This window comes from Apteryx mantelli, chromosome 2 (genome assembly GCF_036417845.1).
Source record: "Apteryx mantelli isolate bAptMan1 chromosome 2, bAptMan1.hap1, whole genome shotgun sequence".
In the NCBI taxonomy this organism is placed as follows: Eukaryota; Metazoa; Chordata; class Aves; order Apterygiformes; family Apterygidae; genus Apteryx; species Apteryx mantelli.
In genome coordinates this window covers 65,306,013-65,331,431 of record NC_089979.1, presented here as the reverse complement: position 1 = coordinate 65,331,431, position 25,419 = coordinate 65,306,013, and the positions used below count along the sequence as shown (strand labels likewise).

General features: G+C 37.4%; 1 protein-coding gene across 1 annotated transcript in view; it reads left to right on the top strand.

Moving 5' to 3' along the window:
* MBP (myelin basic protein) overlaps positions 1 to 25,419 on the top strand; it is a 121,671-nt gene that overhangs the window by 12,899 nt on the left and 83,353 nt on the right. The window contains exon 2 of the mRNA XM_067290775.1: positions 13,218 to 13,292. Within this exon, the coding sequence (XP_067146876.1) occupies positions 13,242 to 13,292 (51 nt within the window). The 5' untranslated portion in view covers positions 13,218 to 13,241. The remainder of the gene's footprint in view (positions 1 to 13,217; positions 13,293 to 25,419) is intronic.

The following is a 25,419-nucleotide window of genomic DNA, read 5'->3' as shown; positions in this document are numbered from 1 at the left end:
CCACTAACTTATGATAGCCAGATTTCCAGTAAAACAAAATGCAATTATAAAACAGTTAAAAGTTGTCAGTATAATTTCATTGCTTGCAAACTGATTGATCCCTTACAATTTCAATATGAGCTGTTTTATGCAAGATGCTGCATTATAAAAAAGACTCATTGTTTTCACTCATAGATAATTCATGTAAGTGTTAAATGACAGTTTTTGATTTAAGTAGTGCGTAATTTGTACTTCAGAAAATAATTTGTTGTGTTATTGACTGCGCTCTTAGTGTTACAAGCCATTGTTGCCTGAGAGCACCATAGGTGAATATTATTTGATGTATAATAGTAACAGGTTAGATGGAATTGTTTTTTGAGGTGCAAAAGTAAGGAATCTGGCAAAACAACACCTCTATATCTTTTTTTTTTTTTAACTTTGTTTAAAAAAAAGTTTGGAATGAAAGGCACCTTTATTGGTTGAATCAGTGGTATGATGCACACAGGTTTGAAATTTCTGTGGCTGGACAGTCTATGGTTTATATGTGTGTGTGTACATATGATGTACAAGTATTACTCATTATTGCTAACACACAATGGAGTGTTTACTGCAGAGAGCTGGAGGAGGGGAGGGGATTTTAAAGACTGTTTTGGAATATAGTCTCAGAGGAATGTTATAAAAAGAGCAGTCTGTCTGTTAGCGATTTGGCATGCAGAGGTTAAAAGTAATTTCTAGAGCCTCCTATAAAGCACCTAGTCCGTCTCCTGCCTGTGGAGAATTAGATGCTTCAGATTATTATTGAAGTCGGGAGGATGCTGAACAGTGGCGCCCTCGGTGTCAGTACCCCTGGAGGAAGTCTGGCGAGACCGAAGGCGACAGTGTGCTGCGCTGCTGTTCCCCTTCCCAGAGCGACTGGGAGGCTGCGCAGGGCTGTCTCCAGCAACCCCTTCCTGAAGGCTGGTGCTGACAAACTTGCAGAAGAGCTGCCTAGCCTGGGCCCTGCAGTGACGTGTTTGGGATGGAGATTTTTTTTTTCTTTTTTTTTCCCCTCTTCTGAAGGGATTCAGACATTGGTCTCCCACTCCCAGCAGCGTGCTATGATATTACAGGCTGTAGGGCGAGTGCTGGTCCCCTTCCTCTCTAGAGTCGTGCCTTTGTTCATCGAGAGTGGCAGTTTTCCTTGGGCCATGAGAAAAGCAAATAAAGAAGATCCTGGCTGTATGGTTACAGCAGCCACAGCAGGTGAGATGAAGGAATGCGAGTTCTGGTTCCCACTCCGCACAGGGTTATTTTGTATGAGTCATGCATCATATGATATCATGACTGAACAGGAGCTCGTACATGAGCTCTGAGTGGGGAACAAAATCCAGTTGTCCAGTATCCTACTGTGCCCCAGTGAAGTGCAGCTTGGCAAAAACTGTGCACGCTTTTGCCCTCCTTCTCCAGGGGATCCTGGTTTATCTGGTTTTGGAGTTTTTTTTGTTGTTTGTTTTATTTTTTTAATGTCTGTTGTCAGTATGTGAACAGGTTCAGCAAAAGGTACTCCCTTCCCTGCGCCCCCCAGGCATCTAGCTATACTTTCTAGAAATATGAATTTGGGTATCCTTAGGCAATAGGAATCTCCTATGTCATTTCGGTCCGTTCTTCTGCTGTGACAGGAACCAGGTCATGCAGTCTCTTCAATACAGCGGTCACGTTGTTCATGCCTATCTCAAAAGTGGTTAGGTTTTCTGCTCTCTTCTGGTTCTTGCAGAACCTTCTTGTTCTGATGTTTAGAAGCAGCGTTCTGACTTTCAGCTTAGATTTATACATGGGCAGTGTATATTTTTTCTTCTGTCAGCATTGTCATTTAGCTTTGTTTTTCTTAGGCTTCACATTTCATGGCCTTTAAATCTTACTCCTGTACAATAGGCTCTTACTCTTCTCGTCATCCTCACATCTGTTCTAGTAAAAAATTCATGTAGTTAAGTCCAATTCTGGCTGTCCAGAGTTGCATGCTGTATTTGGTTGAGGTTATACCCGGGGCTTGTACGATGACATTAATTCTTCCCTGTTTTGAATGGAAATAATATCTCATGATATGACATAGGAAATAAACTCTCATGATACAATGTAGGCCTGTATTTGTCTTTTTCTTTGCCAGATCACATTGGTGACTCACAGTTACCCTGTGATCAGTTCATAGACTGATCTTTCCCCTCAGTATCTTCTGAAATGATCCCTGGTTTCCCACATCCTGTGTGAGTATGCTAATCACAAGCTTATTGTTTAAAGGCATGAGTGACCACCCACTACAGCTGTTTTAAAAAAAACATTTACAGTGGTTTCCACTCTGTCTTGTGATAAGCCTGACGGTTATGATTAGTGTGTCTGAGAAAGTCTACTGAAATAAGACCTAGAATGGCAGCGAAATACCTCATTATTTTATTTTGATGGGGTTTAGGTGTAAAATGGTGTGAAGCTGCTTAGTCATGGAGTACTTAGGACTGGAGTACTATTTTGTATGACTGATGGCAGAAATTGAAGTTCTTGAAGAACTTTTAAAATAAGAAAGACAGTGCCTGTTGTGATTACAAACCCCAGAATTGGCTTGTGACTGAGAAGGGTTTCCAGAATTACAACTTTGGATTTAAGTTTCTGCTATCTACCAAAGCTTCTCCAGTAGGCCGTAAGTAATTTTTTGCGTATCATCCTTATCTCTGCCTTTGTTCTGTCTGTAATATGGGAGTAAGCTTTACCTCCTACACACATTTTGTATGCTCATGTTGCAAGACCTTTAGGGAACTTGCATCCTCACTATCTTTGCATCTTGTCTGGCCTTATGACTTTCTCTTGGTTGAGGCTGTGGGAACTATCACAATTTTAATGATTATACTTGATACATTTTCATTTTATTTTAATGGCATTCACTTAATAAAAGTAGAATAGTTTGTCCCCGCAGCTCAGAAGCGTAACTTGTTCAAAAACAAACTATTCTTGTGGCAGGTGCAGTGAATACTACCTTTTAAGACTACTGAACTTTAATAATAAAATGGGAAAGACAGAATAGGCTTTGAGGTGTATTTTAGTGTTCAGCTTTGAAAGCAAATAAGCTGCTAATCTCCTTATTACAACACAGGTTTTCTTATGCTTGAATTTACTCCGTTATTTTGTATTTTGTCACATTGCAAGATTTTGTAGGGGGGGGGTTGTTTGTTTTTTGGGTTTTTTTGGTCCACTGAATAAGATACAAATGAATGCTGAACTACGTTGGAAAACTATCCTAAAGAAACTGTTTTTTGACCTGACACATTCCTTTGTTTTTCTTTTAACATGAAATAAATGCCCCAGTTTTCTTTTTAATGAAAGGAAAGGAAATAATTGTGACTTGTGTACATTTTGTACATTCTCATGTCCAAATAGAAATTTTTTCCTGGGACTGTCATTGTTCTCTTTGATAGCTATTTAGTAATGATCATTTCTATACTGCCTTTTTACAAAGCCTGTGTAAAGGTTGCAAAAGCTACAGGAGTACATGACAATAAGATTTAAATAAAACTATACAATGCACTAAAGTAATTGTTAAAGCACATTGGAAGAAGCACACAATTACAATAATTGTAGCAGGGTGATGTAAAGACTTAAGTGGTCTCTCATGCAGACTTCGGTAGCAGGATTGCTGCTGTTACTCATTATTTAAAATTCCAAAGTGCGACAGCTCACAGCTTAGTGGCTGTAACCTGCTGAGCCTCACACCTAAAGCAATCAAGGCCGATATACCTAGACTAAAATTCCCTTTGAAAAGGAGATAAATTTGTTTATTTTGCAGATATATTAGTCCCTTTCCCATTTACAGTTGACTTTAGCAATGAGTATTTTCTGTCCCTCTGTTTAGAAAGGAAAGTAGGCTATCATACCATTGAGGGAGAAAATCCCAATCTGTTGTAATAATATCTGTGTTGCCAGACTGGTATCCACAAGCTCAAAAAAATTGCTTCCCTCCAGCTTGGAAGTCACTGTGTTCTCAAATTAGTTTACTGATTGAGAAGTAGAGGAATTAGCAAGTCCTTACTGAGGCTTCATGAGGTGCCTGTCACTTGCAACATACATAGCAAACCTTTTTCAAGCTTGTTTGTGTGTGTGCTGATGGGCTACAGATAATAACAGTAACCTGTCAGAAGGTAAAATGGATTTTTCCCTACTTTGTTACATGTGTTAAGCACATTCACAAACCAGAAAATTTGAGGACTAAGTTTCCATGAAGTCACTTAAAAAGAAATTGCTTTCAGAACATAATTTCATGCATGAATGCTCAGGCAATCAGGCTAAAAAAAGAGAAGGCAAAAAGGGGGGAAGAGCATAACACAGAGTGAGGAATATGAGCATATTGTTAAAGATGCAATTCTTCATGTTGAAAGAGGAAAAACTGGGTTTTGTGCGTCTTTGGCAGTGCATTTATGGGCTGGGAGAGCCCTGGCTTTACAGCAGTAGATTTAGCCAAGAGAGTCAGCTTAAAGTATGGTGAAAAGTCAGAGCCTTTCGTAATAGCTATTTTTATGCCAAATATGATAGAGGGGCATTTGTAGGAAATCCACCTCTTGGTTGATATGTTTACAGTATAAATGGACTATGTATGAAGTCAGAACAGAGGGAGAAAGATGGAGCAGAGAGAGGTGTATGGTTTTTTGTTTTTTGGGGTTTTGGGTTTTTTTGAGTTATTTAAATGAGAAGGATGTAGTGGTTAAATGTTTTGTCACAGCAAAGTTAACGGTGTCTGGAGAGGGTGAATCATCTTCGTGTCCTATCTGTCAGCCTGTTGAATACAAAAAGATAAGAGCCTGCATACAGTGCCTTTGATTCATGTGCATTTAGAACTGCAGGTGTGTGTTTTGTCATCAGTCACTGCAGTGTGTTAATGAAACACTGATCATCAAAGTGGCTGTGTTCCCGGGGAAGCCTCGGATGACCTTCCTCAGAACGGGAGAATATACCGTTCACCGTTTGGAGAGGACTTCTCATTTTTCTCAGACTGGAGAACAGAAGAAAATTGTGAGTCTTCAACTGTGTCTTGTTCTTGTTTTCATAGTATCTATTCATTGTTATGTGAAAACAGACGTTAGGTCTCCTCTGATCTCAGAGGACCTTAATTTCAAAAACTGAAAGTCACTAAGTAACAAATAATGGTGCTTGTTTATATGGTTTCTTCGTTGCTCCCTGCTTTTTCCCATCTAGTACTGGTAAGGTTGTTACTTTGGCCTGAATTCTCCATGCTTCGAAATTGAATTTCATTCTTCTTTTCTTTCTTTTCCTGATTAATGCTACATTTATGTTATATATTCTTGTGTACTGGTTTATTATTATTATTTTTTTAATATTTTAGCATTTAGGACAAGTTTGTGACTTTTAGCTATGATTTACTGAAGCTAAGAGGTGAAGCACACCTCTGCAGAGGTATAATCTGAAAGGAGATAGCATATTTTAGAAACAATGGTAGTGGAAGGTGACAGTCTTAGGAGTCTACTACATATCTTTACAGTCTACAGAAGGAGGTTATGATGCATCTCTTAGCCACTCTCTATCTCTCTTTTTTTCATTATGGAATTTATTTTACTACAGTGACAAATTCTTTTGTCCCTGGAGCACACAGGTGTTGGGGAAAAGCCACTGATGATCACGTGTCTGATCCTTTTCGGCAGGTTGGGGAAAAATTGATGCTTGTTCCTAGTTTTTATAGTCCATACAGACCTAAACAAAGTCCTCCATCTTTCATAATAAAAAAAATTGGCCCTTTCTTATGGGATATCTGAAAGGATGAAAGGTGAAGGTGTATTATATGTCTGATATATATTAGCATGTAGGCATTATGTATCAATCCACTGTAATTGTGGGTGAATGCTTTCTAGAGTTTCTGTGCAATTATAGATGGATTATAACAAATACTAAAGCATCAGTAAACAATAAAATAATCTTTTGTAATGGATGATTATATATTGTCTGTTTGGAAGACCCAAGACATTGGTAAAGACAGTGTGTAGCAAGGTAAGTGAACCTGCTGATTTTGCAGAATGAGATGAGAACAGAGGACTTGATTTTAATTTGATATTAGGGCACAATTTCCTTTTTGAAACAGGGTCAAAGGATGTGAATATTAGGCAGCATGGTCCTCTCTGCTCTCTGGTTTGTGAGTGAAGGCACAGGGGGTGTACAAGGGAAATTCCCTTCATGTCAAGTGTCTGAGGTGTAGGTGTTGCAGTAGAAATAAGGACACAGTCACCAGCAGCAGAGCTGGAAGGCGGGACGGTGTGGTGGTGGGGCTCAGGCATGCAGGGGGCACCCGTGCGTTACCCTCGAGCTCTGGGGACGATTGCTAGCTCCCCTGTCAAGCATATTGGCCTCTCTCTTAAAGTGGAGATAATTCCTTATGACCCTCCAGGCGGATTGTCACACAGTTCATAATACTCCACAAATCTTTTGTTTTGAAGACAAACAGTGACCATGTGGTTAATACAATTTGATCATAATTGTTCAAGATTTGTGTTTGCATCAGAGAGTAAAGCATGGATATCAGCATGTGGTAAATTATGTTAGGTGAGCATTTATCTGTTCATGAAGGGAAGCAGAAAAGCCCTGTTGAGAAATTTGTTTTAAAATTTTATCTTTTCTTTGTCTTAATGGGGAGGATGGAGCTAACAGTGTTTCAGAAAAGAAAGTGGAGAGGGCTGAAGGAAGAAGAGAAAAGCAAGAGAAGTCTGAGTTACAGGAAGTATACATGTTTTAACTATTTCATTATGATTGTTTTTATAGATTATTATCCTTCTTGTTGGAGACAGACAGAGGAAAAATGTGAACAAAGCAGTCAGAAAAGACCTTAAAAATTCTTGGGTCCTGTCTGCTGTGCTTAACCCATGGCATTTTTAAGAAATAGCTTGCAATAGTGTTCTTTCTCAGAATATCATCTACCCAGGGGTGCAGCCTTTCTGCTGTGTCATAATGTTTGAATGAAGTTATGCTGATTGTTGAATGATTTTGGTATCCTTTGCAATGAGACATGATGTTAAGTAAACTACTGAGCAAGCACTAGGGAGCCCAGATACCTCTTTGCTACTTGCGTAAGTAGCATTTCAGATCTTCGCCCGTCTCTTTGAAGGGTAATATTTTAGGTGTGGGTTCATTGCTTTTGTTAGAGCTAAGGAACATGCAGTTGTCTGTAAACATGAAAATTACTGTAATGTCTAGATAGACCAAGAAGAACAAGTTTCTATTATGGAAGGCACTGTATAAACATAACTAAATACATGTATTGGTAGTGAACTCCTGGTGGCTTTTCTGATTAAAAAAATTATGGTTGCCACTAAAATCCTAGTTTTGATCATTCACATGACTGACATCTTATTCCAGATATACTGCATTATATTTTCCTTTTAGAAAGGGTTGCTCAGAGAAGTACCGTTGTGTAAGGCAAAAGCAAAGTATGGTGTAATCTAACAAGTATTACACACTTTCATGGCTAATAAAAAAAAATTAAGTTCAGATTAAATAATGATGAAACTTGTAAGGGATTTAAAGCATTATAGTTTATGAAATAATTTAACAGTTGAATTAAAAGGGCAGGACTCCTAGGAAGGAATTTGCCCATGAGGCAGGTTACCTTTATTATGTGGTTGGTTGCATCTGTCACTGAAGTATCTGACTGCAGCTACTGGTGGAATTAGCGGCAGGTCACTCACCTGATCCATCTGGAGATTTTTCTTCCATACGTTAGAGTACCAGAGTACCACAGTAAGGGAATTCTGAATAAACAGTTTACATGTGCCCAGTATCTTGATCTGTTCTGAAAGAAGGCTGAAGTGCAAGCTCTTTCCTTCTAAAGATGTATATCACACTGAAAGCCTAAAAAACCCTCAGACATTTCCAACTAGGTGCCAGCCAGTTCTAAGAAATACCTCAGCTTGCTTCCAAGCAAGCTGCATAACCTGGACCAGATGTCGGAAAAAACTTTTCTTTGTAAGTCACTTTGCTGGGTAAGCTTGTAGTTAGAACATTAATTTTGGCAGCCTTCTAATGTTGTTGTAAACAGAATTTGCACATTTCTTAAAGGTAATTTAACTCTTTTTATTTTGTCTAATAAAATAAGGATATAGTAATAAAGTATTATTTTTATTTGGAAAAGAATATTCATTAATTTGGCAGGAAAAGTTTTAAGTAAATTCCTCAAATGTTTTTATTTTCTATGGTGACTCTTCCCATGAATGACTAAGAGCATAAGCACTTGGTAAACGTATCTAGCATTGTAGCTGCACATCATTATTCACCAGCATCAGTCTGTGGTGAATATGTATTCCTAGACAAGGTAGTAATTATGATCCGATACTTGTAAATATGTAAGTACTTGCATACCTTTATTATTATGAGTAGTTCTGTTGAGTCACACACTTAAGTGTGTGGGAGGAGGTAGGATCAAACCCTTATTTTACATAACTAAATTGCTCTTTGAGGATAATACTTAACAATCCACTTGCAGCATCCTGTGATTCACGTTTATGAATTTTAAAACTAGGTAACCATTAATGTTCAGCAAAGGCTCTCTAGGTAGATTACTTTTGTAATTCCTGAATTGCTATGATTCATTAGTTGTCACTGTAAACTAGCTCCTGGGTTGAAATTTGTGTGTATTTAGAATGTAGAAAAATTATGATATTCTGTTAGATATTATAGGAGGAAAATAGACACTATTAGTATCTGAGGATTACTAGTATTAAGCTTTTCTCAGGGTCCCTTCAGGGGAGGGAGAAAACTCCATTTTTTTAAAACTGCATAACCTGAAAAGAGTAACACCATTACCTTTCTTGGTATATTCAAAAACTTTGAAAGGCAGAAAACTGTTTCTTTAGTAAGACTTCTAATTAACTTTTAAATCATAATTTAAACCTTTTTTACAAGATTGCATGGGGAGGGGAAGTGGAGATGATTAGATCCTCTTTATTAACTACAAATACCCATTTAATATCAGCAGATGGCCTGCAATGGGATAAAATAATCATATGTGTTTACAAACCCCTGTTTTTAATCAACTATTCAGTTGGAGAAAAGTAAGTTGCATTGTTTTTTATTTTTATTTGATTGGCAGATAACAGGGAAAAGTTTATCTCTTTGAGTAAGTTGGACGGGGGGCTGTTTTTTTTGGTTTTGGGGGGCGCTTTCTGTCATGAAGAAAGCAGAAAAGAGAGCTGGGCCTGACTTCTCTCAAGGTTACCTGCTAGACTGACCCTGTAAGGAAGATAAGTTGGTTGGAGAGGCCACTTTATTTTATTTCCCCAGGTGGAATCCCTGGGGAATCACTTAAGGCGGTGTGGGACAGCTTGGGTTGTTTCTGTGTCAGCCTTTTTTTGGGCAGTGCCAGGGTTTTGGCAGCAAAGCTGGTTCAGCTCGTTGCTCGGTGGCAGGACAGTGCAGAGACTGTGGGGTAGCTGCTGGCAGAGGTTCGCACTGGCTGTGTACAGCTTGGTGGTGTGAGGCATTCATTTCATGCAAAGGGGTTGTTGGGTAGCAGAAGCATTTACAGCTGGGCCCTCAGTGCCATTAAATCAGTTTATTAATGTGGACTGTCATTTCCTGTGCCTCTAGGACAGTTTTACTGTATGGAAACCAGCAGGTTTGACAGGGAATTGTATAGGCGGACTGGTATGGTATTGGGATCCTTGCAGATCCACTTTGTGACTTAAGCTTACATGTCGAATCTCGTATCTCGCAGGAAATATGAAACCTGAGTTTCATCGGGAAGGTTTAGGACAAACACTGTTGGTGTGGTCATAAGCTTGATCTCATGCTCAGGCCTATTTTGGAATCTTATTATTAAGTGATTCATGCCCAATTTGATGAGGATTACTGCAATTCTACAATGCTTCCAGAGTAGTTTTGTTTTTTCTCATTATTTTGGAGCTTCATGACTGTTTTTGTGGCTGTTTATCTGTGCTAAAGCATGTATGGATTCCTATGCAAACAAGAATATTGGTCAGCTGAATGATATTTGTTAGTGACTAGCAGCAGCTTCTTGAATATATACATAGCTGCTTAGTCTGGCAACCTATATGTTATGAAGGTGACTAAAAAGAAAATACAAATCTTCTTCCCTGTCAGATTTTTTAAATAGTTGGCTATGTGTTCCTACAATGATTATACAATGAGTAATCCTATTGAAGTGACTCAACTCATTGCATACAGATAAGAACACGCATGAACTGCGCAGAGTGTGGTCTTCCTAGAACAATAAGAATTATAATCAGTTTTTAAGTCTTAGCAGCAACGGGTACTTGCCTCCTGAAGTGAAAATGACCCATGTTCTCCATTTTTAATCAAGTGAGGAGGCATTCTGCATAAGTGTAAAGAGAAAAGTTAGGTCTTTTTATCTCTGAATTATTTTAATGTTTATATGCCTTGTGTATACATATGTTTTCACTTCCTAGTCAGATGTCTACAGAATACTTTGCACTATGCATTTCCACTTTTAGATCACTTCAGATTTTTTGGAAGTCCCCCCCCCCCCCCAAAGAGTTAAATTGCAGTTTTCTCCATTTAATAGGTAGCATGAAGAATTCCGTAACTTCTAGAAGCAACTGGCTGGTTGCTTTTGTCCCTTTGAAAAGTAGCTTTATCTCTTTGTGGGGAATTTGTAGCAAGCACCTATAGCAAATTTATCAACTTGTGTTTAAACATCTGTGTTCATTTATGCATGAAAAAGATGAAGTAAAATCTGATTGCATTAGTGTTTAATTTCTAGATACGAAGGGTAGATCATATGAATTTTAATCACATGTTGTCCCTGTGACGTATTCAAAACAATGTAGGAAACGGGAGTGCAGATTTATTTGCTTAATCAAATACCATTAGTTTTCAGCTTTTTAGTCTCTTCGTATAGATAAATCTAATACTCAGCCCATGTGCAGGTGAACTGACCATACTCCTAAACTTCTGAACAATGTTGTGGTTTTCCTTCCTCCAAGCATTTTTTTTAATTCTATTCCATATGTAATTTATTAGCATTAGCTGGCTTTCAGTGTGCCATTTTGTGTGCTTATCCTTTTTTTTTTTTTTTTTTGCTTTGTTTGTGCAGATATTTGAGAAGAAAATCAGCCTTATCATTTGTAGCTATCTAGGTTGTAACATAACGGAAGTGTTTTGTTTATTGTTTTTGTTTTCACTAGCTAACAGGTATTTTTCAACATTTATCTGGCCTAGTTTCACATTGTGGAACAAAACCATTGTTCGTCTTTGGTATCTTGTTTGGTATCTTGATATGCACTTTGGTAGTGCAGAATTGGGATTCTGCTATGCTCAGTGTTTTATGGGAACGGGATGGTTGTTCCGAAAGCTTTACTCTGAAGAAACCAAGGAGAGAAAGATGAGGCAGGGCAGTGATCAGAACAGTTTGCAAGTTTTGTGTTAGCTCCAAAGTCTATTTTCTTAAATGTATATTGTAGTTCGATAGTTATTGTTTCTGTATATGACTGGAAGAGGTTTCCTGTAGCTTTTCCATCTGATATTCTGCTTATGTTGCCAAGTAGGCAATGTCAGGGGTGAGCTGTCATTCATCGTTTGTAGAGGAGAGGCCAGTCTGAGCTAGTTCAGCTCTGAAATCCAGTGTATATGCATTTATTTGTATTTTTCATGATAATTTTCATAGTTTCAGGAAAACACAAATTGTTTGTGCTGATTCTTTCTGGTGGTTAACAATTTTGAAGACTATATTTTTTTCTTCTAGTCTTTTATAGGATGGATAGCCCTGTTTTAAAACTGTTATTCCAATTTGCCAATAAATGCTACCTTGCATAAGCTTAATGAATGGTTTTTAATTTTTCCTTTGTGAGGCATCAGAAGTGAATATTAGTGGGGAATTGTTTAACAGATACAGCGACATGTGGCAGTCAATTTTAGAGTGACTGGAATTCAGTGAATGGTAGATTGGATGCTGTAGCACCTCATTCCTTTGAAACTTTATCATCTGAGGAAAAAACTAAATAGTTCTATTAGTCTCTCCAAAAGTTCAGTTAAGAGACATGATAGAATTGCTTTTGATAAAGCACAAATTTCTGTGATGGAAGATCATAAGTAATCAAAGTCTCTATCCTTAGGAGTATCCTTTGGTACGCAAATCCACCCATGTAGCTGGGGGATTATAACCATGTTTTCCAACAAGCATGACTAAGCGAATAGCCTAGAGTTCACGCATTTTCTACAGTAGTAAAGGTCTGTTGTCCTTTTCTCCCAAACCTTTGCATAAGATTGTGCCTAACAAAATAACTTAGCCATCTGATAGTGAGAGGGTTGTGCAAAGGTTTCTGACACAAAGTTTTATAACACTATGTTTATAATACTATTGCAGAGTAATGAAATATTACTGTTAGCCCCAGAAACTGAACTTCACGGCTGAAAGTTCAATCCATAATTCTGAGAGGAAAATATCTGCTTGATACTTCTTTTTGTATGTAGTTTTAAGTTGCAGGGCTTTAAATGCTTCCTTGCATTGCATTTAAATCAGCTGAAGGCAACAACTGTGTATAAGATATAAAAACATATGCTTCTATGAGAAGAAATATGAGCATAACCAAAAGTGTCAAACAAAAGCTGAAATTTGAGTATTGTGGTTTAACCTACGTCAGGTCAGTTAAATCAGAGATACAACAGGATGAGCCAGAAAATACAAAGAAAGGGTTGACACTCCATTCTTCCGCAGCTTGTCATGAAAGTGTGTGCTATAAAGAACATATCCATTCTCACCTCCACAGCAAATTGCTAGCAGTTCAGTGTGGGGTTTTTTTACCCAGTAATTGCTGTTTATATAATAGCAAATGTGAATTCTAAAGAATTTATTTGATCTTTTATAAAAGTTTATAGATACAGATCAGTTGATAGATATTACAGTGTTTTGGTATTTTAAACATAACGTTGAAAGAGATGGCCTCTACCTAATTTCTACTGCAGTCTTGGCTTATGTGCACATTTCCCATTAAACAATTTTTACTTTTTTTTAATTTTTTTCCTTTTTAGAAGAAGGAAAGCTTTCTGGTGTTGCTTAGATTTGCAAAACAGACCAGATAAGCATTTTTTTTCCTTAGTCTTTTAAAGATCTTACCCTGAGCTGTAAAAATTCTAATTGTACAAGAGCTGTCTTTTTGTTCTGTGTCAGATAAAATTTAATTTGTGTTGCAGTATAAAGGTTTCAGTATTGGTTTCAAAAATGCTATTTTGGTTTTATTTTTCAGAGTTTGAAGTTCTGGTGGTCTGTCATGGGGAACCATGTAGGAAAACGAGAACATAGCACTGAGAAGCCAACCAAGGTAAGAGTAGAAGATAGAAGAGGCAAGGCTATTTGAGAAATACATATGTTATCAAATACATATTATGTAGTATGTAAATGTGTTTACAAAATTACTTTCACCATTACTCTTCTACAGTTATCATTATAATATACTTTAAGAGGAGAAGGTTCTGTATGGGGTATACCCAAATTGGGATTTTGCTGTGCTAGATTTAATGAGAGATGTGGTGTTTTCATGCTTCACATGTCTATCAGATAAGAAGCTTCTCAGTCATGGTGGAAATGAATGGAATGAGCCTCAGAAGAAGGAAACTGGAGCAGTTTTTAAGAAAACAATTATCTGAATAATATTCTGCTGGTTGACAGCTTTCTATTTTGGCTGTCGTTGGCTATGGCTAAACATTTATCCACAAGAAAAGAACTGCATGAAGACATTAAAATAAGAGAATTATAAAGAAAAAGATTTTCAGTCTTGAGTGATAAGCTTTAAAATCTCCTCTCCAGTAAAAAGAAAATAATTGTCAAAATTTCATTAGAAGTTGGTATTGTTTTTCAGGCCTCTGATGACTGTGTTTTGTGCTATATATTTTTGACACTGTGTATTGTAGGAGTCAAAGGCTGTTTGCCTTGTGATAATACCTTGCTTTTTTGTTTTTCTAAGTTGTACAGAAGGAATATTCACAGAAGTCTTTACTATAAAAAGTAAAGTTGCTTCTTGTTATTAGCTATTGCAAACTTCCCTCTTCCCAAGCCCCACCCAAAAATATCAGTTTATGGTCTGAGCCCACACTCTAGAAAGTTCTGTGCTTCATCTGGAGGAATACAGATGTTTTGCTTTGCTGTGCCACAGATGAGCAGCCAACCCCAAAAGGTGAACAGGCTGGAAATCATATAGCTGCTAGCTCTTTGACATCTCCTTTTGGGAAGGAGAATGTTGGAAAATCGGTAAGGACACTGGAAGGAATAAGGAGAAAACAGCAGGAAAAGAGAATGACTGGCTACGCGTGTTTTTGTTTTGTGTATGTGCAGTGCATTACAGAATGGTGTTGTGGCCCTAAGGTTCAGTTTCAATGAAAAAAAGTAATGTGTGCCCCGAGTTGCAGTGGATACCTCAAGGCTTCTGGTTACTTCCCTTCTAGGAAATTGTGTTGTCATCATCCTGCCACATCGAATGCACCAAAGAGATATATTTAGCCAAATATTTCAATTATTTTCTGACCAAGTTTGTGAGATCCTGCAGGTGTGATCTGGCAGGTATACTGAGCTCGATGGGCTGTTGTGCAGTGTGTATCCACTGCTTGGGGTTTCTTTGAGCACAAAATCTTCTCAGAGAAACACATTATAACTTTTCTCCCACTTTAGGATCACATGTGTCTGACACATCTGGGTGACAGGTGGATGAGTTGTGTCTGGCACATGGATCCTCAAACTAGAAAGGATTCTTCAAAGCAATAGCAATGGATGTAGTTCCTGCAGTGGTGAGCATAAGGTAGGTGAGCATGAATCTTACAACTAATACGTAAGACAGGTCTACAAGGACATGGATTGTTTGAATTCTTTCTTTTGCCCAACTAGTCCATACAAAATGCTGTTTCTGCAATCAAAAAAACATTTGTTTACCTAAAATATTTTTGAAGGTGGAGTTTATTTCTGTTTAGTAATATCCTCTGTCCCTCACACATCATCATGTAAAAATAAAACATAAGCCCAAACTGAAAAATAGGAAATGCTTTATCAAGATCTCCCTTTCTGTACCTAAGACAATAATCATGTTGCAAGAAATGATAGGGCCACAGATTTAAAGTCAGGAAATATATGGTTAAGGTGCTACTATATATTCTGCGCAACCAGTCAATCTTGATTCAGGTTTTACAGGCTGTAGTAAAGTTCTTAATGGTAGTAGTAGCCGTATATCATACTTATTTTGTTTTTGTTTTTTTTTTCTTTTAAACTAAAAACTCTCTTTTCTCATTGTTCAGCTGCATAACTGCGAGTTAAAATTGTTTTCCCAGCAGTCTTGTAGTATGATACGGGAGACAATTGCTGAGGACTTGCAGAGACTGTAATGGAGATGAGGAACTGCTTCTCCTTGCTCTTAATGGCAGGCCTGCAGTTAAAGAAGCTAACATTTCATTAAGGGGCCTTCTAAAATTCATTTCTTGAAACTTCAGCCTGGTTGCAATTTTTCTATTCCCCCAAAATATAATACAAAAGGAGAATATCATCTTAGACAGCTCCTTTGAACCAGTGATACCAGATTTTCTGCACAAACACTGTACTGGGTCCTGAACTGACAGACCGGTTCTCAAGATAGCTATTACATGTATGGTGACTTTAGAGAAACTGTTGGCAGACTGTTGCAATCATAACTCTTACTTGTCCAATAAATGTCCTGTAATACATGACAGCTATTACTATGTCCTTGAGTTGACATCTACCTTTGTTTTATTTTCAGTAAATTTGGGTATTTAATTGGCAAAATTATAGACAGAGAACCAGAAAGTAATTAATTCATTAAATTTTTGTCATGAAACCAAAATGCTTTGAACTTGGCAAATTTGCAAAAGACGACACAATGGCTTCTCATGCTGTCATGTTTCTTTCAAAATATTGTTGTTATCTAGATTTATAAATATGCCAGCCTGTAATAATTATTTCATAAATAATGCGGAGAGATTGTGTAGCTAATTGGATGCTTTGAAAACAGATTATCAATTTGACCTAAATAAGGAGGAAAATATTTACAACAACCCACGTTTTACTCAAAGCAATAACATATTCTGTCTCATTTTCTTTTAGATCTTTCTCTTATATTTCCTATGTCTGCATTTTTAATAGTTTTTGTAAGATACATAAAAGCTATTCAGTGAATCCAGCAATATCTCTTGTTTCTTTTTACTTTGGATGGTTTTAGACTTTGCAGTCTTGTTAATGCATTACTAAATGTATAAATCTTTATCTTAAACATTTCAAGTTTATTTAACTTTGTTCTTAGCATTAATATTTGGGTTTAAACTTACATAAATATATCTAGGAACAACAACAAAAGGATGGGCTGTTCCCCATGCCCTGACTTTCTTTAAAGACTCTGAGAGCTAAATGTAGAATTTATGGAGTGGATGACTAAAGTTTTACTGGTCTTCATTCTGAGCTGTAGTTTGTTCTGTGTTAATTTGACACCCTTAAGCTACAAATTGCTGTGTGCTCCTCTAGAGTAGCTAAAGCTGCATTAAGTATTGTGCTAGCTCAGTTCTCTTCAACACTCCTTTTTGGCTGTCTCCCTCAGAGCATTCTGTACAGCGTATATACTGCCATCAAAAAATCACTGAGCCGCCTTAGTACCTAGCAAAATTGCCTTGAATGTCATTGTTGATTGTCCAGGAACACGGGCTTAGAAGGAACAAGGTGGTCTTTGTCTCAGGTGTGCTAGAGCAAATACCAAGTGCAGTGAGTCCACACAGCCTGGTTTCTGCGTGCCTCAGGTCACATAGTGCTGGTGGGGCACTGGAAAGCAAGCTTGTGACCTATAACAGAAGATCAAAACCCACATCCCTGCCTCATCAAAGGATTGCTCAGGAAGCTTAGATGAGCCTGGAATGTGTTAGATTTTTGGAAGTATTGGATCATCTGCCTATTTTCTGTCCTTGATGTATGTTGGGTGTGCTGTAAATAAATACCAAGTAACCGAAACCAACTGTTACCTCTGTTACCTCTTTAGAACTTTGGGAAATGTGTATTTGCCACAAAATATTACTTTTTCACAGACAGAAGTTGAAAACAGATGTAGTAATAAAGCATACAATCTATAGTTTAATATTTTGTTTGAACTATAAAACCGTCTGTTAACAATGATCAAGTCTTGCTGTGTAATAAACTTATGCCTTTAATTACCCTATGTACCTGGATTCTGTAATATGTCACAGTGGTTGATTTGATAATTTTGGAAAACTAACTGGTCTCCAGCATTTAAAGGGAACCCTGCGCAATTGGGTTCCACTTAATTGCTACAGTGAACATTGATATAAAAAATTATGACAATATAAAATAAATCAGATGGTTACTATTCTAAGTTTTTTTTTCTTTTCTTCCCTCCTTTTTGTCCCTGTTCATCTTGCTAATGTTCAGAAATCTTGTACCTTGGCCAGTCTTACTCTTGATAACATTGATAGAAAATTTTATGGCTGTCCCTGATGAGAGAAAGTTGAAATTCTGAAAAAGGCTGGATCAGTAGTTGTAATGTTCACTTCATAGACACTGAACAATCTGCAAGCAAAAGGGTTTTTACACTGATATCCTCTGATGCCCTACTTCTCAGTGCTGAGACTGTTTAAAGACATAAACCATCTTTGTGGTTTGTACCAGGTGCTTCCTCTTGGTATGCATCATAAAGTATCAAGAAAGGAAAAAACAGATTAAGTATTTTTTTTTATTATTAATTGCTCTCAAGTGTTATTTTTGTAAGATAAAAAGGGGTTTTTTTTTGTATGTGCCGTTTGAGAGATGCTCGAATTACAGATTATATGGATTTCGATGTCTGGGAAGGCTTTGTGGGATATACTTTTATTGAGAACATTTACACATGTTATTTGATTTTTTTTTTTAATATGTTTAAATACAGTAGTCCTGTTATCACACATAATCAGTGTAGACCTTTTGCTTTTTACATAGTGAAGCTGTATAACAGTATCTTTCTTTTCCTGTGCAATTGTTTTTTTCTCATAGTTTTTTGCCTTTTGCTATAAAACAATAAAGACCACAGGGGCTGTAGAGTATTCTTCTGTGTAATTTGACATATTGATTGAAATACTCTGTCTTAAACCAATATCTCTCTGAAAATAAAGGAAAAATAGGAAAAAGTTTAAAATGCTGTGAGAGCAAAAGTTTTGTGTGAGAGATTTGAGCATTTTCACCAGCCAGTTTTATAGATTATGTATTACAGGAATTCTCTTGAACAGCTTCTATCCACTAAGGCTGGTGTCTGGTACAGGAAAGTACTGCTTTTGCAAGAAGCAAAGCTCCTCCTAGAGAGCTAATGGAAGTTCAATTTGATAGATGCCAGTTTTCTTCAAAGTCTGCCATTGACCTAGTTTTTGGCCTTGAGCAAATCCCTTTGTGCTTGTTCTCTCCTTCTATTTCATTTCTTAACCTTCATGCTGTCTGACTAGATTGTTTGTTGGGACAGATGCAGTGTCATTCTGTACTAATAGCAGAGTACTTTGAGACCTTGAGTGGAGCCTTCAGGCATCAATGTGCTTCAGCTAGTGAGATGGTATCATAGTGGTTCACAAATGATTGTACTGTTCAAAGCCTCTGAGAATGTGAAGTATGTGGTGTCTATGACAGCTTTCCTCAAAAAATTGACTTTGAGACCACAGTTCAGTATGGTATTGGGGTATGTGTCTAACATGCAAGCAAGTAGCTCTGCTAAAGTTAACAGGATCAATTTATGTGTCTAAATCTAATTGTATTTAAATTCTTGACTGTTCATTAAACTTTATAGGCACTAGTCTATAATTGTTAAAGTATTTAATCTTTCCAGCATCTAAAATACGCAAAGCTCATTGTAAGTGTGTGTGAAAGATGAACTGTCCCTGATTCAGAGCTGGTAGTTTCATGCTTCTGTGTTTCAACTTCTTGTTTGTGTCTGAATGCTGCTGAAGGTAGCAAGGCTTCTGCACAGAGCAACTGGTAGAAGAGTTAAAGCAGGGAGACAAGACAGATATGAATAAGGAGCAAGTTCTGGTCAGTGCTGCAGCGCCTGTATTTAGAGTTGTCTGAATAGCATGGCATTGGCAATTTTTTCACTAGTTCTGAGTTTCACTGAAAACATGAGTAAATAAGGCAGATGTTATGTGAAACACATTGAGAACATGTTTTTCTTTTGTGCACACAACTGCTAGGTACTAATGTTTCTTGATTTAGGTCTCGAGCTGGTTAAGCCTGCATGGGTGTAAAAGGAAGAGGTGCAGTCAGTGTGGTTTCGGTTGGGGAGGAGGTGGGGTCTTTGGCTTTGTTCTCCCACCCTCTCCTCAGCCTGCAGAACGGTTGAGAGAAGAGGGAAGTGCACTCTCCTATTCTTAAGGTCTTGTGCATCAGATGCCATGCTGTTGCAGTACAGTTTCCATCATATCTGCTTTGTGTCAGCTTTGATGCAGAACTAGGTGAATGTCCTTTCAAATGAGTTTAATGATAATACCACTTAAATTAGGAAGGAGTTGGAAGAACAGGGATGTCATGCACTGCCCATTCTCTGTGAACTCTCTGTGAACCTCTCTAGTTGCTGAGGTGGCTTCTGTTGTTAGTCAACCTGTACTGCAGCCTGAGAACACTTTGTTCAACATTTTAGCAAGTTCACACTGAAAAAATGAAGGTGAGGTTGTTTATATTTTTAATCTTGAGAAAGCAGCAGGTGACGTGGAGATCCTGAAATAAAGCATTTTCTTTCTTCCTCTCATTACCTTTTTGTGCTTTGACTGTTCTCATGGTTTGTAGGTCAGCATGCTACGTCATGTGGTGATATGTTGCATCACCTGCTCTGAAAGTGTGTGAGAAAGGTCAGCGTAACAAAATGGAATTTCCACTAATTATATTTGATAAGGTCCTTAAACAAAAGAGGGGAGGGGGGGAGGGTCTTGTACTGTAATGCATTAACTTAGACCTTAATTACTTCTGTAAAACTAGTTACAGTGTTAGAGTAATGGGGAGTGCATTCTCCCTGTTGGAAAGCCTGCCAAAGTTTACCTATAGGTACCTGGGACCAAACCACAAAAGAATCTCCATCTTCCACTTGTGAGATGGAAAACAACTGACTTGTAACTAGTGTTCCCTCTCCAGTGTCTTAAGGTGACTGGTAATACTTCCTATAACACTTGTCACGGTATTAAATGCCTGTAAAAGTGCACTCTGAAGTTTGCCCTCGTTTTCCTCCCCTAGTGCTAGTTCTGTTGTCTTTGATGCTCCTGTGCACCAGCTGGAAAGAAGAGCATTGGAGCCAAGTTTTATTTAACTTCCCTATTTCGTCCTTATTTGTACTTCTGATCGTGTAAACTGCCTGTGAAGGTAGATAACTTGAATGTAACTGGTTGTGAGACACCATTTTACATTTTGCATCAGTACAGAGCCAAAACCCAGACCCTCCTGAAGTCTGATGCCAAATGTTCTGCCATGCAAAAACAGAAAACAGGGGTTCTGCATTGTTAAAGCTAGGTGAATCTTGTTGTAAATTCAGCAAATATGAAATGGACATTAGAAAGAAAAAGATACAGGGCTTTCCTGTACAAAATGTCAGTTTAACAGTAACAGTAACTTCTTTTTATACTTCACAACCTGAAGATGAATGATAAACAGTGATTTCTTTAAGTAATTGCAGTTATATGTACACAGAGTAAATTTGACTTCTCTGCCACTGCAGTTCAAAAACTGTTTTTTCACTTTGAGCTAAAATGTCACAAAATATTTTTCCTTTTTACTAAACTTTGACATGCCCTGTGCTTTATGATGATGAAAATACTTAGCTAGCATTTGCTGGAAAAAAAAGGCTTTTGCAAAAGGACGTTGACAAACTTTTAAGCAGAGTAATATAGTTTAATTTCAAAAAACTCGATTTTTGAGATAAGGTTCATTCTAAGGATAATTTGGTTTTTCACTGCAGCATCCTATGAATGTGGCCATAACGATATCATAATTTGCATAGAGCTGAAAGCTGCAAGATCCGTATCACTTAACTTAGATAATTAGGGCGACTTCTGACATCAGTTATAATCAAGAGGAGACAATAATGGAAATCTTGTTTCTGTCACAGTGCCAGAGTGACATTCAACTTGTCCAACTTGTCAACTTGTATTGCACCTGGACTTGCTGATAATTGAATGATGGTTGTTTCAGCAGTGCTGAATTTAGGGAGGTTGGGGACACTTAGCTTGCTCATGAGTTTCCATGCAGTTCAAAAGCAACAGAAAAGAACCAAGAGCCAGAAGTCTTACCAAGTCTGTCACCCATGAGCTCTATCTCAAGTCAGTTATCATAAAATTATCACTATTTTTGGGTCCACATTGTGAAGTGGCATTAATTGGCAGTACTTGCATCAGTCACTCCTGATCAATGTAAGAGCTACAGGACTGGGTTTGCTGTCTTGCAGTGCTGAGATTTTACAGATGAGTCATGGAAATCCTGATATACTGGAAACATCTTGGTTAAAAGGTACTATCCCAGACTGTTACGTTAAAATCTGAGTAATTTTTGATTTTGTGGTCATAACTGACTCACTAAATGTCTAACACATTTTTCCAGCCTTTCACACACCCCCTCTTCCTTCCTCACCTTTATCTTTACCTTCCTCCTACTCCTTACACCCTCTCTTCTGTCTGTACAGTAGTTCCTGCCAGCATCTTCATCTCTGATACAGTTGAATTTCAGTGCCGTGGTTTGGTTTTTGAGATATTAGAAATAGTACTTCATTATTAACAGTGCAGTTGAGCACTCAGAAACAGTGCAGAGGTGACCAGCAGAGCAGACAGGCAGTCTTATTAGGAAGGTAAGAGCATTGCAGAAGAAAAGAGAAAATTTGCACCTGTCTGACAACACATATCCACTTGAAAAGTGATTTTCTCCTCCAGCAAACTGTCTGTCTTCATTTTGACATATAACTTTCAGCAAACTATCCCAGCCTACCACAATAGCACTTCCAAGCAACCCATTGCCAATACTCCTGTATTGCCAATATTTGAAGGAGTTAAAAATTAAAACTATCTCAGGGTTTTCTCTGATGGACCATCATCATTTATGTACTCTTTTGTCATAAAATCAAGTTGCTTTTTGTCTTTGTACCTTGTGCCTGTTAAAGTATTTGTCTTATCTATAAAACAGAAGAATTGCCGTAGAATTCTTTTTGGGAAACATTGCAAAGTGGAACTGAGGCCAAGAACTTTAAATCCCACTTTAATTACAAATGTGTGTATATGTATCCCCATGTGACTGCAAGTGTGTTCACTATATTAGTTTTAAAAGGTGAGAAAAGTAGCCTTCAACCTCACGGAGTCTTGCTATCCATTCTGGTCTCCCACTTGAACTACAGGCTAAATGTTTCCTTACTGTTGAGTCAAAGCTTTCTACTGCAGGAGAATCTACTGCAGGAGAAATTGGCCTTACAGTGCACAGTCAGAAAGCCCTGTTTGTTTGTTTGTTTGTTTTAACCTAGTAGATTATAATCACTGTCTCTTTTTCTTTTTTTTTCTTTTTTTATCCCATAATCTGAAACCCCATTTAATTTTATGGCCATTAACTATGGCAGATGAGAGGTAAGTCAATGTGGAACTCTCAATCAGCGTTTCAGATTAGTGATTGAAACACCTGAGGAACATTTATATCATAAAATATATTAAATATGTTTACAAAATTTAACAAAAATGTAGTAATAATATTTATAAATATATTATATATACTTGGTGTTGTATGAAAGGCTTTGGAGCTCACAGTGCGTGAGTCCCACTGTTTAAAATAACTGCTTTATCTTTAGTATACTGTTACACAGAAAATTCAATATGCTTAGGAAAATTCATGTTATTTCTGGAGCTCAGTCACATCAGATGAGATTCTAGATCAAAAGTTCTACATAATAAAGATTAAAACTTATTTTTTTTCCATCTGATATGAGAGAAATAACTGTCTCATGCTGCAAGATACTTGCTGATAGAAACAGGTACTCTCCTATGATGTGGTGCTAATCTTCAGTTTCTCTTCAGAATCAAATCTGTGTTCAAATAAAACTTACTTATTTTCTTTGGGATACATTTGAACCACTGTAATACATCATGTTCAGATTTGGTTTAACTGAAGCTATGTTGATTTGTAAGTGTTGAGAATGTGGACCTGCAAATTTTAACTTAAGGATTCTTGCAAATACATTTAATGTTGTTTTGGTTTTTTTCCCCACAGTTCAATGTTTCAAGAAAATACAACTCTTAAGAAGAGGTTTTTCTTTATTTATTTCAGTAATTTCTTGCCCTATAAGTACGGGTATTGGTAAGTAGAAAAAAACAGATGAAAAACTTACTTAAAATTAAGTTTTGACACTTCTTCCTCTTACTTGACCGTAGTCCTTTGTATTCCCCCTTTCTGCAGTCCTCTTAGGAGGAGAGGACTCCATTCTGGATTTTCTTTTGTGTACCTTTTCTGCTCGTTACACCCTTTTTCTTTCCTTTGGTGTCTTTTCTGTATTTGCTTATTATTGTGTTATGCTGTGCTATATAGGCCCTATATAGATAGATAAAAATACCTAAAAATGAAAGTTTTATGGAGTTCAGGGGGAAAGAAAGCTGAAAGGACCCAGGCTGAGGCCTTTCAGTTAATGCATTTAGGTGGGATGGGGAGCCATGGATTCTCGTACCCTCTCACCGTATTGTTTAGGTTTCTTGGCCAGTGACATTTAGCACCAAGTACACAAACAGCAATGGGAACAAGTGGCATGTCTACCTTCAAAAGGGGATTTTAAGATCTTTTTGATATCAGAGAGTTTATAATGCGATAATACAATGCATATTATATTGCAGTTAATGCTGTAATAATGCAGTATTGCAGCTATTGAGTTACCTGATTATGGGAGAATAAGAAAGTTGTATTTTTGAGGGTTAAGGTACTTAAAACGTAGACTTTGCATTAACTAAATCACAGGTCTTTTATCATCTCTAGTTCAGTTTTTTGAACCCTGTGTTTGGAAGACCCTCTGAACACAGCTTATAAGGAGACTGCTCCACTCAGAGCAGGTGACTTGGCTTCAGTCCCAGGTTCTGAGCGCTGGTCTCGGCAGTAGAGAAGTCATCCCATTTTATCCATGATCAGCTTGCTTTGACCAATTAGGCTACTAACTGTGGGCTGGCAGAGAAGGTGCAGAGCTGCTTTGTTCCTTGCAGAGATCCAGACGGCCAGTTAATTGTGCCAATCACTGACTAAGGTTTGGCCAAGTCTTCTGCTCCATTCTCAATTCTGCTGCTGAGCTGCCAAGTTGAGTCTTGCGGCTCTAAGAAAATGAGGACATTAGGGACATCTCTGAGCATCTGGAGCTCTCTTAGTCACTATTTAATGTGGTTATTTTCATAACTTGATATGATTCATAGCTTATTTTCCTTAAAGGAAAAATTGTCTGATGCTTAACAGGAGTAAAGACTTCTTAACCTGAATTAGGCGATCTTGCTTGTTACAGCATTGTTAGTATTGAGATATAGTTGTAACAGAGAAAGTATTTCAAGTAGGAACTCAAATTTAAAGTGTTGATTGCTCAAAAAAAAAATCTTAAAGTTGTTTGGTTGTCTGGAGGTGGAATTTTGCAGAGAGCTTATATCATGACTGTTGAGTTACCAAATTATGGGAGAAAAGTTGCAGAAGCTGGGCGGGGAGTTTTCTGGAAACCCTTTTTAGGGTAAATATTTTTAATTCTTAAGAAGAAATGGGAAGTGATTTGAATGCTGTAGTTGGGAATAGATGCTAGACTGTTTTTGTAAGTGGTTATAAACTTGCTAATAGAATTGCAAATGAAATGTGTTTGCTTATCCATATTTTTATACTTAGTCATTCAGTGTACTAACAGCAACTATACTTTACATGTAACCTCTTCATGTGGATATATTTGTGAAATGCAATTCATGAAACTCAACCAGTTGCTTCTGTGTCAAGACAATTAACTTTGATTAGAATAAAACATTTTAGGAGATGAAATTGCTGTGTGCTAGAGGCAAAGAATGGGAAGAAGCAGAGTAATGACAGTATGCCCTTTGCAGTGGTAGGGAGTTGATTAAAAGATGCCCAGATATTTCCAGCAGGACATCTATTTTCTTCTATGCTGAAGAAGCAATCTTTTGGTCCAAAGTGATTCTGAAATCCTGTGCTGGTAGTTATTCAAGTAGTTTGAATAGGCTGTCATTTCACAGGTAGTCTGTTTATGGGAAGGATCAGATATATGTTAATGCAATATAGTTATTTAAGTTTTTAAATATTTAGAGTTGATGAATTCTAATCTTTATGTCCATCATGATCCACCTGTTTTCCTCTCCCCTACATCTAGCATGTTTTATGCAGCCTCTTTTAGTAGTACTTTGACTGCAGGTCTTGTGATGCCAATTCTACCTATATATTATGTAGGCCAAAGGATTATA